The sequence below is a fragment of the Dunckerocampus dactyliophorus genome, chromosome 17 (assembly GCF_027744805.1).
Source record: "Dunckerocampus dactyliophorus isolate RoL2022-P2 chromosome 17, RoL_Ddac_1.1, whole genome shotgun sequence".
Lineage (NCBI taxonomy): Eukaryota > Metazoa > Chordata > Actinopteri > Syngnathiformes > Syngnathidae > Dunckerocampus > Dunckerocampus dactyliophorus.
The window spans coordinates 16,851,487-16,871,979 of NC_072835.1; the positions used below are offsets into that span (position 1 = coordinate 16,851,487).

The window sequence follows — 20,493 nt, forward strand, 5'->3', positions numbered from 1 at the left end:
ATCACAGCGCGAGGCTTCAGTTTTCGTATGATCTGGTTTTCGAAAACACAAACTTCTGCCCCGGTTTTCTTCATCTATATTGGTTATCAAACAATATTGCACCTAACAAACCTGTCAAACAAACAAACAAACAAACATCAAGTACCCAAACACAGCACCCTATACATTGCTGACTGACTGTCCGTGTGAATAACTGCTAAATAACCCAGCACGGGGCCAAAGAAAGTTGCTAATCTCAGTAATTTAATAAAGAAGGTGAGAAACACTACTGAACGATTGAATACAAGAAAGAAAAGTACGAAGATGGCGTATCTTCCCCTCCTCCCTCTCTGCAAAGACTCTGCAATAAAGGTAATGTTAAATATTCACTTCACCCATCTTCTATGCCGCTCATCGTCACTAGGGTCGCAGGTATGCTGGGGCCTATCCCAGCTGACAACAACCATTCACACTCACATTCATACCTATGGACAATTTAGAGTCGCCAATTAATCTAACATGCATGTTTTTGGAATGTGGGAGGAAACCGGAATACCCGGAGAAAACCTACGCATCCACAGGGAGAACATGCAAACTCCACACAGAGATGCCCAATGGAGATTTGAACCTAGATCTGTCAGATCTTAGGACTGTGTTGGCCAACATGCTAACCACTAGGCCACCGTGCGGCCCTAGATATTCACTTGTCCTTTATAATTATTCTTGCATTGTTTTCTGGATGTAAAACTCGAATTATTCTTTATTAAAATGTATTGTTTAATATTTTGGGGTTTCTGCAACTGATTCATTGGATTCCTCAATCCTATGGGAAAAATTGCTTCAGTTTTTCGTACGTTTTTGGTTTTGGACCACTTAGGACCAAAAATCGAGGTACCGCCTACAAGAACGCCAGAAAGGTTACACAATTTGGAGTGAATGAAATTTGTCAAAAAGAAATATATCATAAAATGAATGATTACACAGATTTTGCTTTTTCAGTGTGTTTTGTTCTGAGACATGCCCATCAACTAACTTTGGGGAAGTCATATACCTTAAAAGTCGCACCAAAACTTGAACGCTAAAAGTCATTCAGGTCCTGTCTTCTTTTACGCGTCAGGTGTCTGTCTCCGGTTTCGGACCCCCTCAGCAGGTCCCCCATCTGCTGGATGCTCTCATTGGATTATTCATGAGCGGCTAAACGCTCTTTGTAGAGAGCTGACTGTGAGAAAAGCACCCAACTGTGGTTCCATGTGCACAAACAAGAGCTTATGGAACTTTTAGGTGAAGTCATAAGAATTTTTTGTATACCTCTTATAACGGCAATTCAATTAAAAAATAGAGACAGAGCAAATGCTGTCTGTTGTGTTTGTTTATGCACATCTCTCTTAAATATTTCACCATGAGCCCGTGCATTGTGTTTAGTTCACACGAACATATGGACAAAGTGAACGCACAGCCGGACAGGTGAAACCCAGTTTGGTAAAGAGAGACCCGACTCACATAACAGACATCTGTGTTTAATATTACAGGAGGTGACAGCTGACATGTTAAGTCGGAGGGTGACGGTGTGACAATCTGTACATGTGATCTTCCTCTCCCACACGGTAAACATCATTTAGTGGAGGTAGCCAATAGCCATCTAGATCTAGTGAACCATCCTCTGCACGCCTGTCTGATAGTTACTCAGCTTGGCTAATGGCAAATCTCACCAAGTGCTTCACCAAGCAAAGCACTATTTTTATAGTTCGTCTACTCTGTCTAGCTGCAGTATATTTGTTTTTTAAGAATAACGCATTTACGAATATTTATAAAATTGAAATTTATGTAAAAATGCTTTTTCAAATAACCCCCCCAAAAAAAAGAAAAACATTTGAAGAATATGGAAGTTTATATATATTACTATATATTTGTCTACTATATATATATTACTATATATATATTAATTAATCAGAATACATTAATAATTGATTATTAATAACAATTAAAAAAATTATTAATACAAAATAAATTAGTTAATAAAACCAGCTTTTTCAAGTAACTGCACAAAATGAATGCAACATCGATGAAAATTCACGTACTCAAGTGTTTTCAACACATTTAAATGATATGGATCATTTATGAACACGTATCAAATAAAAATTGATTGTACGTTTCAACTAATTACAGAAAGCTTTTGAATAGAGTCCGACTATAAGTTCATAATAAGCTTAAATATATTAATACATAATAATTAATCAGAATACATTAATAATTGATGATTAATAACACCTTCAAAATAAATAATGAATAATTAATACAAAATAAACTAGTTAATAAAACCAGCTTTTTCAAGTAACTGCACAAACTGAATGCAACATCTATGAAAAATCAGTTAAGCAAGTGTCATTGAAATGATATGGATCATTTATGAACATGTATCAAATAAAAATTGATGAAAACAAACTTTTACAAAATATGTACGTTTCAACTAATCACAGGCGAATCCGACTAGATATTCATGACAGCAGAATGACGTAATGTTGTTGTTTTCTTATTGTTTTATTTATCTTTTTTATTTTCTGGAATTATATTTTGCTCAACATTTGTGTTATTTTGTATTTCATTTTTTGATTTTAAATTTGTCATTCGTTATATTTTTCTTATACATTTTTATTTCGTAGCTAATTTGACACAGTGAATAAGAATACAAACTCCCAACGGTACTAAAATAATCCGTTTTTCAACGGCCTTTCGTGGAGACGCTCAAAGGAGTGGTACGGTACCTAAAGGGTCGGAGCTAGACACACTGACTGGTCGACAGAGAGTCAGGAATTCAAATTTCTCAAACAAATGTCGTGTTTTTCTTGTCAAGAACAAAGGAAAACAAATCCAGGATGTCTTCCATTGTTTACTGTGTGGCCTTCTTCGTTCTGCCGTGATGTCACACTATTTACAGCACGAAGATGATCGAGCTATCTATGGCGACCATGATGAGCTAAGTGACATTACGCATTCTACATTATCCAGGTGGTCCTTGAACCTGCCTTTAATCCTTTCATCACCGCGTTCTTAGCAATGATGTCATGAGGTCGGCCTGCTTACCCGACCCCTCGTTAGCGTCTTGACCCCTGACATCATGCCTGCCGGAGCGGCGTGTGGAGGTATTTTTTCTTTTCTTTGGACATCGCTCTTTTTAGCGCATGATTGCTGTCTTTTTGTTCAGGTAGCATTTACTGTCGTGCCTTTGCTATAATTGATGCGCATTTCCATGTGAAAAGCTATACGACACAAACACACTCAAGCCCTCTTATTTTTACTACTGTGAGGTAATTTGCTGCATAAATCTCGCCACATTAAAAATGTTCCGTCAGCCTGGTCGAGAGGGTTGCAGGGGCCGAGCGTAAATCAGCATAAGTGATCGAGTAGATTTTATTTTCTGTTGATGTTAACGTAGCACCGGACTGCACAATAACTCAGACAGAAGGAGGGAAGGCAAGATGAGCGTCCAGGCATCCGGCCCCAAAAGGGCAACGCGGCTGAGGGGTCATGGAATCGACAAGGTGATTGACCTATCAATTGACCCCTACTGACCTCCTCAGGCCAATCTGGTTAATGGCGGCCAGCGGCGCGAGCTTTCATTCGCAACGGCCACGTGCACACCCGAGGTTTCTAACCTCACTTTTAACGACCTGTATTGGCACTGCCGTGGCTCTCGTTAGCGCTGACCTCTCTCCCGTCGCACGCTTGTTAAAATGAACACTCGCAACAGAGAGGCTGAATGAGAAAAAGAAAGACACAGAACCCCTGCAAAACGTAGTTGAACCACAGATAGACGAGCATCTTCGCACTGGTTAGCTTCTTGTCACTCATTTATGACATCACAGTCGCTCCTCGTTTATCACGGTTGATTGCTTCCAGACCCTACCGCAGTAAGTGAGTTCCGTGAAGTAGGATTCAATATTAATAAATGCAATATTTTTGTAGTTAGAGCATAGAAAACCTGTTTAATGTCTTTCTAAATATGTTTTTTAACCATCATTAGAGCCCTGTAGATATGAAATAACACCCCTATAGTCACACTTACCTGCCTATTATTCTTATTTTACACCACAATTCTAATGCGCATGCTACGGGATCACTGCAGGAACACAGGGTGGCCACGGCTGCTTCCAATTTATATGTTCTAAACTTAAGAAAGGGTTTCAAACAGAGTGCGGAAGAAAGACAAAGTAAGAGGCCAAAAACTTACCGCTTCCACACGAGATAGGAGGAGAACTTCTTTTCACTCTATCATGCCATGGCTGACTGACTACATGCTGCGTGAATGAAATATATCATCAATGTTGTGTGTCATGACTGATGCCTAGTGGCCAGAATATTACATCTGACTTATATTTCAATATGTTATGACTGATAATGGGCCATAGTCAACCACAAAACAGCGATCATTTATAAATTTATTTTGGAAAAGCCGCGATAGAGTGAGGGAGTGATATTCGGACGGCAATGTAGCGAGAGACGACTGTATTTAGGTCAAAGTGTTCAAAATTAGACGGGTTGAAAAACCACATTGACCACAAGGTAGCACAAGTACACTGTAATCCACTTTTGTACGCAATTGTCCCTCGCTTCATCGCGGTTCGAACATCGCTCCCTCACTCTATCGCGGTTTTTCAAAAATTCATTAATTAACACGCTGTTTCGTGTTTGACTGCAGCCTATTACTACTCAAAAAAAGGCATATTTTAGCAAATATTACAGATTGTTGGACTAAATTAAGTATTTTTAAGCCTAAAAATGTATTTATGTCTTACGTTTTCTCTGATTATGTCTACTATATTGGGTAATATGAGGGTAAAGGTGACTATAGGGGTGTTATTTCATGTCTAGATGGCTCTAATAATGGTAAATTAATGGGGGGGGGAGAGACAATTTTAAAACTGACTTTTTCTCGTAAATGTACGACTTTTTTTCAGAACAAAGTCGTACATTTAGGAGAAAAAAAGTCGGAATATTACCTTTGCCCAAGGAAATGTATTACTTTGCCATTGGAGGGGGCGGGGCAAGGAAGGCGGAAGTGAGAAGGGCTAGACATGCTAATCTGTGTGTGCTCAACTGCTCTGTGTTGCTGCCACGTTCTAAACAAGCTTGCCTGAGGCAAGAGGAACGTTTCCTTCTTTCCTGAAGAGCGATGCTCTATTTTCCCTCCGACACGTATGACACGATGACACGTAATATTATGACTTTATTCTCGTAATATTGCAACTTTTTTTTCTTCTAAATTTACGACTTTTTTCTTGGAAATTTACGACAACAAAGTCGCAAATCTCCGTTTTTTTGATTGTTTTTTTTTTTTTTTTCAATTTAGCCCTAATACTCCATCGTACATTCCGCAAAGACTGTGAAAAACTTTTTAAAAAACCCGACTGAATTAGCATAAAAGCACACATTGTGTTAATAAGACACCAACTATCACTCCAAACTCATCTCTCTCTGAGCTGCTTCATAATGCAACAAACAGAGTTTTTTTGATTAAACCTTCACTCATTAAAAGTCTCCCTCATCTTATTAGCCTGAATAATTGATTTAATTTGTCTTAGGCCAACTGCTGGCTGTTGTGACCTCTACTTAGTTAATGAATTAATTGATTTGGGTCAAGTCTACCGAGTAGTAGAGGAGGATTAAAGAGCATGTTTGCCTTTTCACTATACCTTACCTGTGACCATGACTTTTTCTTAGCATCATTTATCTTTGTAAGTATACGGACCACAGGGAACACATATTTGGTTACTTAACTGTGGTTACTTAACTCCCAATGACAACAACTTTTTTATGTCTTTTCTGAACTGTATCATTTTGCTTTGTAGATATGGGACCGCACGCACCGCACGGTGGTCTAGTGGTTAGCACGTTGGCCAACACAGTAACAGCTTGGAGATTGGGAAGACCTGGGTTCGATTCTCCCCTGTGTGGAGTTTGCATGTTCTCCTCGTGCGTGTGTGGGTTTTCTCCGGGTACTCCGGCTTCCTCCCACATTCCAAAAACATGCATGTTAGGTTAATTGATGACTCTAAATTGTCCATAGGTATGAATGTGAGTGTGAATGGTTGTTTGTCTATACAGTATGTGCCCTGCCATTGGCTGGCGACCCGTCCAGGGTGTACCCCGCCTGTCGCCCGAACTCAGCTGGGATAGGCTCCAGCATGCCCCCGCGACCCTAATGAGGAAGAAGTGGTATAGAAAATGGATGGACATATGGGACAGTTATTTAAAGAAAATAGACTGTGGTTTCTTCTTTTTTTTCCGCTTAGTTTTTACACCGGATGCCCCTTCCTGACGCATCTGTGGCCAGGAATCCAACCCATGCACTCTGTAATGAAAGGAAATATAAATATAATTTATGAAAAAAAACATACTAAAGCCTTGTCATTTATGTAGAAACATGAATTTATGGGCTACAATTGTTTAACTGAGTAGTCTATAAATGTGCATTTCCAGAACAATGTTGCTGCAGCCATTACGATCGTATTAATTATCATACCAGGGATTCATGAGGTACACCTGCACAAGCTAATGCGTTACAATACGAGACCTTTACCATTGCAAAGAAAGTCATGTTAATTCATGTTTGATTTGATCTATTTTTTAATAAATATATAAATAGATATATATACGTCATTAGAATTAAAAGTAAATTTAAAACATAAGAATTAAAGTACAGTGTCTCCTTCACCAGCCATGGGAAATAATGTTAGATGACCAAACATCTCCCTCTAGTGGTAAAGATATAATTAAAACCTGTCTGTCGAGCTATTCTATACTGTACATTTATAGTAATCGTGGACCCAGTTGAAACTAGATAAGATAAATCTATAAACACACACACACACACACACACACATGAACACATGTTTTATATATGTAAATATATATAAGAGGCCAAAATATTATTATATATGTATATACACTGCAATATAAAATGTAAAAAATCAAAATGTATACGTAATATTTTATAATGTTTAAATAATATAAACATGAAGTACAAGTGAAAAGATTAATTATTTCATATATATTTAGGAAGTAACCCGAACAGCACCACCCGTGCATTCATTTGTATATCTTGGTGGGGAATGGTGCCCTCTTGTGGACAGACAGAATCTCCCCCACTCTACTTTCATTATTAATTATTCAATATGCCACAGCAGCCTTCTCGATTTGGCTGCTGTTCAAATGATTCTCCACTGAATCCCATTACCGAGTCCAATCATTATTCTGAAGTACACCTAATATATTCAGTCTAAGGGACAGCTTTATGTGTGTTTGATTAAATATCACAGTAAAGTTTGTTTTTCTAATTTTGCATAACACCCCTTACGCCTTAAATCCTCTGCAAAATGATCGTCTTTATATGTTTAATAAGCACTTATTTATGGGAGTTATGCACACCTTGCCACCTGGCTGGCTGACAGATATCTGACAAGTACGTCCGACTCATAAATCTGCCTTGAACGTTATTTGATATGCAGTAAGAAGCTTTCATGTACTACTAAGTATTCATATATTCATGTACACTATTGTGTGCTTTAAGTCATGATAAAGTGTGTTTTAACCTGCTTTTGTTTGTCGAGCTCAATTTTTGAGATTTGAGATCTTTGTGCATGTATACCTAATGACGTAATCAGCGGCCATGTAAATGATGAAATTTGAATTTAAAAAAAAATAGTACGCCATATATGGAGAATATTTTTCTGTGGTTTACGTTGAGGCGACTGGCTCCAACTTAACTACATTACTTCTTTTAAACATGAAATATTTTTTTCTAAAAAAAAAAAAAGTCACTTCCTTCATGTAATAATACTATTTTATTCTCATCACATTATTAGTCATGTAAGTTTTTTTGTCCTAAAATGATGACTTTTTTTCAAGCGGAATTGTAACTTATGTTTTCATAAAATTACGACTTAAATTATACAGCTTCATTCTGGAAATATTATATTAATATATGACATTAACTTACATTTGATATTGTTAAAAATATATTTTTTCATATGTTTTTCCCATCGTAATACACCCTTTTTCTTGAAACATTATAACATTGTTCTTATTTCATAATATTACAGCTTTACTGTTGTAAAATTAGGACATTATTCTTCCATCCATCTATTTTCTATGCCGTTTATCCTAATTAGGGTCACGGGGGTATACTGGAGCCTATCCCAGCTGAATTCGGGCGAGAGGCGGGGCACACCCTGGACTGATCGCCAGCCAATCGCAGGGCACATATAGACAAACAATCATTCACGCTCACATTCATACGTATGGACAATTTAGAGTCGCCAATTAATCTAATTGTTTTTGGAATGTGGGAGGAAACCGGAGCACCCGGAGAAAACCCACGCACCACGAGAACATGCAAACTCCACACAGAGATGTCCAAAGGAGATTCGAACACACGCCTCCCGATCGCCTCCATTATTCTTATAATATCTAAATAATAACCTATTTATTGTAAAATTAAAATGTTGTTTCCTATAATTATGACTTTTTTTTGTAAAATTAGAACTATATACCTCATCATATTACCCCTTTTTCCTGGTAAAATGTAACTTTTTTCTCATAAATGACCACTTGTTTCATATAAATGCTTCAACTTACTTTATTCTTTAAATATTGCTATATGATGTCACTATATGAAATTATATTTAATATCAGCCCCCTGAAATATGACACTTTTTTTCTTCATACTAATACAACTTTATTCTTGTAATAATTTGGCTTTTTACCTCTCGTAATATTACAACTTTTCTTTTGTGCAATGATAACTTTCTTCTAATGACTCCGTTTTACTTCTGTCATTTCAAAAATAACTACAAAAAAAAATAAAATGAGACAACAATGAATATTATAATGAATTTGTTGCGGCATATCAGTACTGTACCGGAGAAGTGTGTGTACTGGCCCTTTAAATCAGCAGTGCCGTCAACCTAACATTTTACGACACATGCTATAGACTTCCGGCAGCTTCACCGCTGTGAGTGGGGAAAAAGATGCACCTCTGGGCTGAAAAGACAACAAATATCGTCTATTTATATCGACGTTGATTGTTAAAAATGTAACAGAGTGTTATTCTTCTGTGAATGTCGGAGAACAATATTTTTAACAGAGAGAAACGGCGTGTAAGTCGCAGGTAAGGGCGATCACTTGTTGATAATGCTTTGTTTGATGTATGCTAGCTATTTTTGTTATTGTAGATTAATACAATGCATTAGCCTGCAACTTGGGCTATATCAGTGGCAATGTTACGTTTTTCCACAGTTGGGTTTGAATAATCTAGCGCACTTGTTGGTCATCGTAATGGTTTAGTTTGTAGTTTTAAACTTGCATTGAAGTACACTTGCGTCATTCTACATGCTTGAAAGAAAGCAGGACGACGCAGATCTTAATTAGTCTTATCCCTACTGCCTTCTATGCCTCAGTAATTACTGACTATGGAAAGAAAGAAAGAGAAAGACTATGCAATGGCAAAGTACTGAATGACAAAGGACTGAATAAGAACACTGTTCAGCAATGCATGATCTGCATTTTGGACTATATCAATGACAGTCTTATGTGTTTCCACAGTGGATTTGTTAGCCTTCTGCTAACAACTCACCATTGCAAGAAACAGCCAGCCACCACACAATGCAACCAACAGCAGAGCCCCAAGGCAACTCCTCGTCTAACCGGGGGCTCCAGTAGCCCACCCATGCCTGTGATCCCCATCCCTCGGCGGGTGCGCAGCTTCCATGGCCCCCACACCACCTGCATGCATTCGGCCTGCGGCTCCACGCACGCCACCAAGCTGGTGCGCACCAAGTACAACAACTTCGACCTCTACCTGCGCTCGCGCTGCATTTACAGCTTCCTGCGCTTCCTACTCTACTTCGGCTGCAGTCTGCTGACCTCCCTCCTGTGGGTGGCGCTATCTGGGCTGTTCTTCGTGCAGTACGTGAGCGTGCGCGTGCTCCTGCGCTTGCAGTACAAGCTGTCTGTCATTCTCATCTTGCTTGGACACAGGCGCTTGGACTTTGGGGTGGTGAACGACCTGATCATCTACTGCATGCAGATCACAATGTTCATGGTGGGGGGGCTCGGCTGGTGTTTCATGGTGTTTGTCGACATGTAGCTGTGTCTCGAGCTGATGCTTTTTGGACATTACCTTAAGTAACATTAAAAACATGTATGCACTGTTTTGTTTTGTTTTTGTTAGTTTGTTTTGCATGCGGAAATCAATGTGATCTCAGAGGACTAAAATGTTCATTTCATGCCATATGTATGGTAACTTCAGGTGCAGCTCGGAATTCTTTGGTTTGTCATTCTGTATTGAAAAGCGCTGTTGTGTGACTGTTTATTAAGCCAGGGTTTTCTGAATCTAGACCTAAAATGTACATCAGGCTTTTCAACTGGTGGCCTGCAGGCCAGACATCAAACAGGGACTCCAGTTCAGTTCAAAACTTGCCAGCAAAATTTTTGCAGCAGATTCCAGCGGAGCACGACTGTCATTTTGGATCTTTGACGAGTGCGGTAGGTGCTTAAAGACAGCAGCGCGCTCTTGTCCTATAGAGGTGCTTTGACTGCTGTTTTTACAGTCGATCCTTAAAACAGCAGAGCACTCCTGTTACGCGGAGGATCTTTGACTAGTGATTTTGCAGCGGGTCCTTAAAAGCAGGTCTCATGTAGAAGATCTTTGCCTTTCCTTGATGTAGCCAGAATAATTTAATTCACTAGTCCTGATGTGCACTATACTTTATGTTGACACCAATACCTGATGTATTTGAATGCATCTGGGTATTGGAGAGTCACCATATTTTTTGGATGAAAATGTTTAGGAAACCCTGGTTTAGGTGTTGTGCATCAGTGAATGAAAGGGATAATTGATTTTATGTACACTAAAACCCGATTCTTTATTGGAATAAAATGTGTCCTTGTCTGTATTTTCTTGTCACCTCTCCCTCCCGAAATGGTAGTTAGTACAGTAGTTATGCTTTCAGATGCTAGCATCTGCTTGGTAAAGCTACGTTGTGTAAGTACTGAGCAGCCAGACCTTTTTCTATGTAGCATTAAGTTCAGTTTTCTGTTCTATGGTATTCATCACAATTGTAGACTTAATGCTTTAGAAATGTGCATTTTGTACATTTGGATCTTAATGAGGTTTTAAGTAGAGCTACAATATGCAAAAGCAAGAAAAGGGAGTGAGACAAAAAACATTTGGAATTTGAAAAAATGTAACCTTGACGGTCCAGATGGCTTCCAACGTTACTGGCATGACAAGGAGATCCTATCTGAGATGTTTTCTACCCGGCACAGTGGAGGGGGTTCATCATGATCTGGGGTGCTTTTTCATTCAGTGGAACACCGGAGCTTCAGGTGGTGCGGGGTCGTCAAACGGTGGATGCTTACGTGCAGATGTTGCAGCGGGCATCCCTCATGACTGAGGGCCCTCGTCTGTGTGGTAACAGCTGGGTTTTTCAACAGGACAACGCTGCAGTTCACAATGCTCGCTTGACCAAGGACTTCTTCAGGGAGAATAACATCACTCTTTTGGACCATCCTGCATGTTCCCCTCATTTAAATCCCATAGAGAACATTTGGGGATGGATGGCAAGGGAAGTTTATTATAATGGCCATCAGTTCCAGACAGTTGATGCCCTTCGTGAAGCCATCTTCACCACTTGGAGCAATGTTCCCACTAGCCTCCTGGAAACACTCGCATCAAGCATGCCCAAAGCAATTTCTGAAGTGATTAACAAGAAAGGTGGAGCTACTCATTACTGAGTCCTACTGAGAACAGTTTTTCTTCTGGTTTGGAGAGCTTTTTGTTATTTTTTGAGCGATGGTCTTAAACTTTTTATCAGCTGATAAACAGCCTATTTCAGTTTAATTGTTGTTTTCAATAAATGACTTTTTCAAAGTGTTTTTTGTCTCACTCCCCTTCTTGCTTTTGCATATTGTAGCTCTACTTAAAACCTCATGAAGATCCAAATATGCAAAATGCAAATTCTAGCAATTTTTCAACTGGTCTTAAGATTTTGATCAGGTCTATACATGTCACCTGACAAACATCTGCTTCCTTATTGTAAAAAAAAAAAAATGCTGCCAGGCTGTGCTAATGTGGCCATGACTGCGGCTTATCATGAGAGACGGGCTCGGGGGTCAAGTGTCACGTTGGTGGCTCTTCACATGACGTACTTTGTAACACTCTCTCACACACTAACCACAACATGACCTTATGGTTTCTGCCAAGCATAACAAAGGCGATGGCTGTGTCCCAATCACCTTATATACTAGTCTGCAAGAATTAAACCCCTCTTACTATTAAATAAACCCTTCGACACAATAATGGCGGGTGCTTTTGGTGCCAGCAAAAGGGGTCTGCATCTTGACACGCAGGCTGGTGGCCTCAGTCGATCCCTGGATTATTCTGTTGTTTGCAGTAATGAGCTTTTGGTATTGCAAAGTGGATCAACATGTTCTATGCACTGTGTACTTGCTGTACAGTACACTGTACGTGACCTCAACAACAGCGTTCATGGTTAGGCCATTTTCATTTCTCCTTTTGTCCCCGTTTAAAACAGAAGTTGATCTCTCAGGATGACTTTTGTGTTTGTTTTTGTTGTGTCATAGCTATTTCACTTTTTTCCCCACTCATACTGGAATCCTGCATCCGTACAATGTGGTTTTTTGTCTGTAAATTGTAGTCGAGCCCAAAACTTGTCAACTTTTTCAGAACTGTAGTGGTAGATGTGGTTAACAAATTCTATTGGATTTTTTTTTAAAGCAAAGGATATGTTCCCTAGAATAGCCCCCAATAAGTGAAATATGCAAAGTAGCCAACTTATTTTTGTTTTACAATGATTATATATATTTTAAGTATGTAAAACCTCTCACCATACACTTTATACACTTTTCTAAGAAAGGCATTAACATTTTAGCACATTTCTCTCTTGTTTAACACTCACATAAGAAGTTCAAATCTTTATTTGAATATTAATGTTCAACCTACAGGTTACAAGAACCTACAAGAAATTATTAAGTCACTCGCGTGTATTTTTTCTCCTGTGACCGTGCCTTTTCACCCTGGCAGTTCCACTGTGCTGTAGCATTTTTGTATCCTTGTTAAAACATATTGCTGCAGTCCTTCGAACCAAAGATTCATTTCCAAGCTAGCAAGCAAGCTAGCGATTGGCGGCATGAAGGAGATTGATTGACAATGGTCTACAGCCAATCAGGACACAGAAAACAATGGGTGGTGCAGACAGACGCGCGAGTGAAGAGAGACACTCAACTTCCCATAATGCAATTCTTCTTAAAAGGCCAGGATCGGCCTGTGACATGTTCATGCTGTAATTGCTGTAAAATGCTGTAAAAGCAAGCACTACAAAAATTCCGCAAAGCAGTGAATCCGCGAAAGGTGAAACGCGATAAAACGAGGGAACACTGAACCATTTTTTGTGCAAAAGTAAGCACACTGTGAAGTAAGTTAGAAGTAATGCATTTCTTCATTGCTTTTATTAATTAATTGAATATAATTAATATAAAATTAATAATAAAATGAAATTAAAGCAGTGACTGAATAAAATGTTATAAAATAAAATAGAATGTAAGTGACACCTTTAAGTATGCAAACAGAAAAGGTGGTTACAACAAATGTAAGTAATGCTTAAATGTTTTTATTAGACACTTGCTGATTTATGCAATAATAGGTGTGTTTCAATTAAATGTAATAACATAATAAAATAAAATAAAATGAAATTACTGTACAAACTCTAATTGAATAAAATAACAAACGATCGAATTATTTATTCATATTTTTATTGACAAATCCCAATGTCCCAAACGCAAACCTTATTTATATTTTAACATGGGCATGTGCTAAAACTCACTGAATGACTAAATTAAATTTTCTAAAATGAAATAAAAATAAAATGTATTTATTTATACATACAGTATTTTTACTTTACTAATCCTAGTGGCTTAAAGCAAGCTGTGTTTATATTAAAATAGGGATGTGTTTCTAAGTATATAGTATAATAAAATACATGCTTAGTTTAAAATAACAGATATGCTTAAACTTGTTTCCATACTTATAAAAGAAAATTTAACTACGTTGTACATTTATCATTTTATTAAAAAAACATTTATATATAATAAATAAATTTAATACAATATTTTCGCATATTTTAAAATGGAATTGTGATTTTTTTCTTTTACAGGTGAAAAAAATTGAGTACAGTAGTATACTGTACTATACTGTACTCCATTCATTCCATTGTACGGCTGCAGTAAAGGCCAGACGCCAGCAGTTGGCGCTAACACATCCTACCAAACAGGAAGACGACGCATGCGCAGAAGCTAGTCGCGTTTGCCGCTGTCATCTGAGGACATGTGAGGTAACCACACATGTTCACTTTCCTGTCGCACACAAGGAACCCGTGTGCTGCCTTAAACGTGTCATTTATTTGCCTTTTCATGAAAGCACAACAACATATTTGACCAACGAGCCATTTCGGTGCTGGTGGCAAATGTGAGAGAGGAGGGGAGGGGAGCTTCATTGGCTTCTTTATAATAGCTCTGAGTGCACCGAGTTCATGTGTCCGTAAAAGGCGGCACGACATGACTACATTAGCCTAGCTTCCGTAAAGGAGCTACCCCACCACTAACAACAACAAAAAAGATGTCTGCCTCTTTAAAAGTGTTGTTAGCCAAACGGGACGTGAAGTCAGGCTGCTCCGTTAAACTGTCCATGTGAGCGGCTTCCACTTCCTCCACACAGGCAGCGGGCACTCAGAGGACAAGCGTGGCCGAGGGAGAGGGGCGACGGGCGGCCACGGTAGAGCCACAAGAGTCGCTAAGAAGAAGAAGGAGAACCAGGGGTTCGATTTTTTCTTAATCGGCAAACTTTATTGGTCATCTGAAGAGGACTGATCGCCACCGTGCATGGAATAACCACCTATACGGGTAAATATATATTTAATTAAATTATATATATAGTATGCTTGGTAGCTGTGACGCATAGCCATGCATTACCTCCCCCAAGCAAATCTGCTGACATGACACTGCAGTGCTTCAAATAGGGGGGTCATATATCCCAATTACAGCTATGTAGCCCTAAATGGCTGTCATACTTTTTACTGTACCGGAGAAAGTGGCATATTTTAAAAAAAGAAAAAAGTTGCGTCACGGTGAAGTCAAAACAAAAAATCTCCACCCACAATGAAGCTATTGTGGAGTGTTGCACAAGCGTGGGAGTCCTGCAATGGACTGGACAGCATTTTTCCTCTTCCCTTGCAGTGGAAGCAGCTGCATCAACCGTAACTGTAAAGTATTATGACTTTAACACGTATGGTATGGTAATTGCAATTGGGTGAAAGTATAAAAATGTAGCTCAACTGTGGCAAAGTTCACCTTCCCTGAACTCTTGAGGTCATAAAAGCAGGTGACACATGTACACAGTGTGTGTGTTTGTGTGTGGCTCGTGCTCTCCATTTCCTGGTACTTCCTTTCCTTGTTTCTTCTAAATAACCTCATTTTTTATCAACTAGTGTTGTGTTAGCTTTCAGGTGTCTCTCAGTTTGGCTCAAATGTCACCCTACATTTGTCAATCAAAGAGCGTAGTAATAGAGGCTGTGCTATTTTCAAATTGCTTTGACAATTGGTTCAACCGTGGAACCACCAAGCTACTTATGAAAATCTGCAATGATGCATTTGAAACACAATGGATTTCTTCTACTGTCTCATTAAGATTATTGCTTTATTGGCTGAGAAATTAAGTAAAATGTTAGCAAAACTCTCGAAAGTACAGTGCAACCTCTGATGTTGAATACAATGCATTGGATTTGTTTAGATTTCAAAGCAGTTTTTCCTATAGGATGTAGAATTAACCCCTTAACATTATGGAATTTATTTGGCAAAATCGCATTTAAGAAGTCATACCCATATTAAATACGAAGCGGTCCTTGAACTATTTGGAGTAGAGGCACGGTTTTGGGCTCCTTTGAAAGCTAACGAGCTGCATTTTATCCCTTCCGAGGTAGAAAGTGTGTAAGTGGTACTGACATTGAGGAAGATGAGTTTGAATACACTGAAAAATGTTTGTTTTTTTAGGTTTGAAAATGTGCCTTCAAAATAATCGTTTTATGGTATGAGCTGGAAAACAGTACGAGGCTATATCTTAGTCCTTATTTCAAATTTGACAGTGATGCAACAAAATTTTAGTATTTTAAACAGGTTTTTCTAACATTAGGATCAGGCGTTCCAAATGTGTGCAACTTTGGAGACACTTGATCAAAGTCTTTACGAACTCCATGCAGACAAAGCTCAGCGGCTTTCGATGATTTATCTGGTCTTTGAAGACTGTTTTGTCTTTATTGTTTTTGAAAATAAAGACAGACAAAAAAAACTTGCAAGGTACAACTTTGATGTGCTTGTGACACAGGAGTTCTCTGCCTTTATACCAGAAGCCCGCCAATGAACTAACATCAGTGTTTTGTCAATTTCATTGTCACCGTAATAGGACTGCTTTAGATTTGTTTGCAGGTGGAACACTGAGGCTTCAAAGGTGAGTTGCATGTCGTTTCATGTTTGCAACTGGGTTAACATTGGTGTCATGTGTGCCTGCAGTTACGGTTAATGCTGTACATCAGTCGAATCTCAGTGAAATATGTATAACATGCCTTTGTACGGAAATGAGCTGAATTGTAAAAGGGTTTCCTCATGTAAATAGTTTGTCCGCTGGAGCGCTAAGGAGTTAATCCACTCCCGAGTCCAAAGTGTAGCGATCATAAAACCATTATTAACCGTACAGTTTTTGAGTAGCATCTTTACATTCTTAACTAGGACCAGGACATGTTAACAGTAATTAGGATTAATTAATTACTAGTTGTGCCACGATACACTTGGCTCATGAGACAAGAGAATATTCTAACATTACTTATAAGAAATCTACAATGTCACAATATTTTTTTAAAAACAACAAAAAATTCTAAAAGTGAAAATAATGATGGCAGTTTTAGCTGCTAGTAACAGTCATTTATGTTGACGTGTAATTATGTAAAATAGATAGCACATTGCAGTAGATTAGCTTTGTTTACGCTAAAAGAAGTAAAAGAAGGGTGCTGTACGAGGAAGTAGTGAATTTCCAAAATCCGCGTTTTCATCTGACAAATTTTATGTAACTTTGATCAAATGTAGACTACAGTTTCTGCTCGGACAGCAACATTGCCACAACTGTTGAACTCCGACGAGCGAGCGAGCGATCGAGCGACGCTAGGAACATTGAGCGCAGGTAAGACTGCCAGGTTTATAGCGTGCGTAAAGCACTTACTGTGTGGTTCTAATCCTACGTCACGCACTGCTACTTCCCTATTATGTGTATTGTCATTCACAGTAGTGATGCCACAGGCTGATAGACCAATGCTTAAAAACACATGTTATCATGAATATACCTGCACATGGTTACAGCATTTTATGTAAAACCATAAAACCTTGTTTGAGGTTTTTGGAGGTGTTTTAATCGCAGTCTTTGTAGGCGGCATAAGTGTATCCCATTTTGTGCAGTAATGAGCCATCTCTTTTTATCTGTTTTTATATCTTCAGAACGCACTTAAGAGAACGACACGTGTGTTCATGTCTCACATAAGGATTGTGGATGATGGGCAAAATCCCCCCTCCCCAAAAAAGTGACGTTTCCTTTAAAAAGTTTTTCAAAAATGTTGGCAACTTGAATTTCACAGATGTGCCCGAGCCACCACTATGTATGTACACACGTATGATAAATTCATGTGATTCTGCTTTGTTGTTTCCCTTGTTAAAACCTTCCAAGCGGGGTCCATCATCACCTTGGAGCTCTTCCAGAGGGTCGTGATGGCTCTCAGCAGCTGTATGTGTGTGCGTGTGTGTGCGCTGTGTCCTGGGATGCCCTTCCTCCATAGGCCTCACACTATACAGCATTCCACAAGGGGGCCTTGGTGTGGGAGTGGGGGTGGGGGAGGTGGCTTGTGTGCTAAGAGCGTGTCAAGGAGAGGGAACGGCAGCACTTTTCAATCCCATCTGAGGCCTGGAACACAAAATGACGGTGACAGTTTCTCCAAAGAAAGAAAAATTACTGTACAAAATAATCCTGTTCTGTTGGTCTACCCGACAACCCAAAGTAGAATCCTTTTGATTTGTGTCTGTTAGTAAGAAATAAGGCGCTGGCTCGTTTGCAGATCATACAGAAGAAAAGTCCCCCCCTGTCTCTTCACTCATACTCAAAAATTTTCCATAGTGCATAAACACGCCAAGGCTTCACATGTGCCCTCATGCTTTGTTTATGTATATGTTTATGCGTACAGCATGTTTATATGTGCACTGTTTCCCTCCCTTCCGTTCCCTGAGACTCAGCGGTGACTCACCGTTGATGGCATGCGATACATGGCACCACGTTCTCATACAATGGTCTTATATTTCCTCCGCCGGTTGTGTGTCAGTGCCTGTTAGAGGTGTGTGTGTGTTGCCAGGGCTTGTTGATGGCTGCAAGTCATCTGTGAAGTTATCATCTTCCTACTTTCTGTGGGGTTTTCATTATCAGTCAGCATGATGGCATACAGTATAGCATTCAGCCCACTGTGTAGGTGTCATTTGAAATGTTTCCATTGCATAGTTATTTTCCAGGTCTACGTGGAACCGGTTCTATCCCGAATCCTGTCCCTGAAGAAATAGGGCTTGGAAGAAAATCTACATTGGTCATTAAGAAGTAATTATCGTGTGGAATTTATTGTCTTGAAGCAGTTGAGGCAAAGTGGAGTGCACTACTTGGCTGCAACCAGCAGAGGCACTGTTGATTATTGCAACTTTGTTGTCTAAAGAACAACATGACATCAACTATGGCAGTGATCACTAACTGGCGGACTGCGGCCCGACTTTGGACCCAGACACTATCCAATACGGACCTAGATTATTTAAGTATTTTAAGTTTTGACAGGGTGGTTATGTTAAAGTTATGTTAGTAAGGTAGATTAACCTTAACGTCACCGATTTGCACTAATTACCCAGTCTCTAGGTCTGTCACGATAATCGATTAATCAAACGATTAAAAAAAAAATATGAACAGAGTGGGCCCTCATGTCAATTAGCCTCTTGGTGAAGGCGGGGCTACTAGTGAGTAGATACAGAGAGTGAGCAGTGAGCTTCGTGAGGCAGCATACGCTAACATTAAGAAGGCACAGAAACGATGGTTTTTGAGGCTAATGCTACATCCGATGTGGGATGGGAACATTTTGGTTTTAAACAGAAGGAACACGGTGAGCGCATGAACACAGACGAGTGGCATGGACAGTTTTCTCAACGGGGAAAAAAAAAACAGCGATGTAGTTGCCTCGGGCAGCGGCGCCTTCGTCCCGACAGTCAACACTTACTGAGGCGTTTGGTCGCCAAATATAACCAAAACAGTGTCGCCGGCTACATTGCAAAAACATACGTACAGGCAACTTCTGTGTCAAGCTAACAAGTCACGGGGATAAAACTTGCTGTTTAACCACATTTTCTGTCTGTTTTTTTACATACATGTTTTCCTTCTCTTTCGTGGCCTTGTCGCATTCTCCCATGCCTTCAAACCTCTGCTTCCTTCTTTGTCCTGTGCGTGGGTCACGCAAGCGATTTGTCCAGGCAGAAACAAATTCTTGATTATTTTTTGTAATCGAGGTACGAGCAATGGTTGCACCCTTAGTCGTTACCAAAATTGAATGTGTTCTTTGCCTGCACAAGTTTCATAGAAATCTGTTGTTTTAGTTTTTGTGTAGTCCTGCCAACAGACAAATGAGAGGAAAAAAACACACCAAACAAACATACACCAACACTTTTGCATAAATTTAGCACATTATTTTGGACTGAGCCATACCTGTCAGCTCACAACTATATTTTGCCCTAATTTCCCGGTGTCCTCGCGTTTTTAATAGTTTCCTATAAGAAAGTGTAGCAGAATTCTTAGAAAACAACCCAAACGTCCCAGATTTACTGCTGGTATGTATACTGTACATATCTTTTTTTTGTCTTTGCATTTTAATGTTGGCTAGTTGCAACTGCTATTTGTAGTAAATGTTTTTGCTGGAAAAGTGTTATAGGTCATGTTAATTCTACAGTGCAGAACACAATTGACAGACAAGCGTGCCTTCTGTTTTCACAGGTATTTTTCCAGGTTTTTAGCATTTAAATGGAAACAGTATTGCAGGGGTTTGGAACATGTGCGTTTTCAGGCGTCGTCATGTAGAGAAAATGCAAAACAATGTTGTGTAACCTGCACTCAGGCAGTGAACGACCATGTAATGGAACAAGTAAAGAATCGTAGAATCAAAGTTTTTATGGTGGTCTTTACAAAAAGCTACGTCGGGCTGATTATTGCACCACGAGACGCATTCCCCATGATTGTATTGACATGCAGCCGCTTTCTCTCACACAGCCATGTGTTCATAGCGTAAAGGAGTTGTCCCTGACAAAAGCCAAAACGAAGGAGACCACAGG

The 20,493-nt window shown here is 39.3% G+C and overlaps 2 protein-coding genes across 2 annotated transcripts in view; both read left to right on the plus strand.

The window, feature by feature from the left end:
- The first annotated feature begins 8,969 nt into the window (after positions 1 to 8,969).
- Positions 8,970 to 10,931, plus strand: LOC129170082 (transmembrane protein 250). Its single transcript, XM_054757267.1, has 2 exons — positions 8,970 to 9,145; positions 9,580 to 10,931. Exons 1-2 carry the CDS (start codon positions 9,096 to 9,098, stop codon positions 10,121 to 10,123), a joined length of 594 nt encoding a protein of 197 aa, XP_054613242.1. The 5' UTR covers positions 8,970 to 9,095; the 3' UTR covers positions 10,124 to 10,931.
- A 3,437-nt stretch (positions 10,932 to 14,368) lies between these two features.
- LOC129169802 (nucleus accumbens-associated protein 2) overlaps positions 14,369 to 20,493 on the plus strand; it is a 44,700-nt gene continuing 38,575 nt past the window's right edge. Inside the window, exon 1 of the mRNA XM_054756588.1 lies at positions 14,369 to 14,955. The gene's annotated coding sequence lies outside the window, so the exon portion shown is untranslated. The remainder of the gene's footprint in view (positions 14,956 to 20,493) is intronic.

What these genes read in the sequence shown, in the direction of transcription:
- LOC129170082 (XM_054757267.1), top strand. Translation starts at nt 9,096, where the DNA reads ATGTCGGAGAACAATATTTTTAACAGAGAGAAACGGCGTGTAAGTCGC. An exon ending in AAACGGCGTGTAAGTCGCAG is followed by an intron (nt 9,146 to 9,579) that starts GTAAGGGCGATC and finishes GTGTTTCCACAG; the next exon opens with TGGATTTGTTAGCCTTCTGC.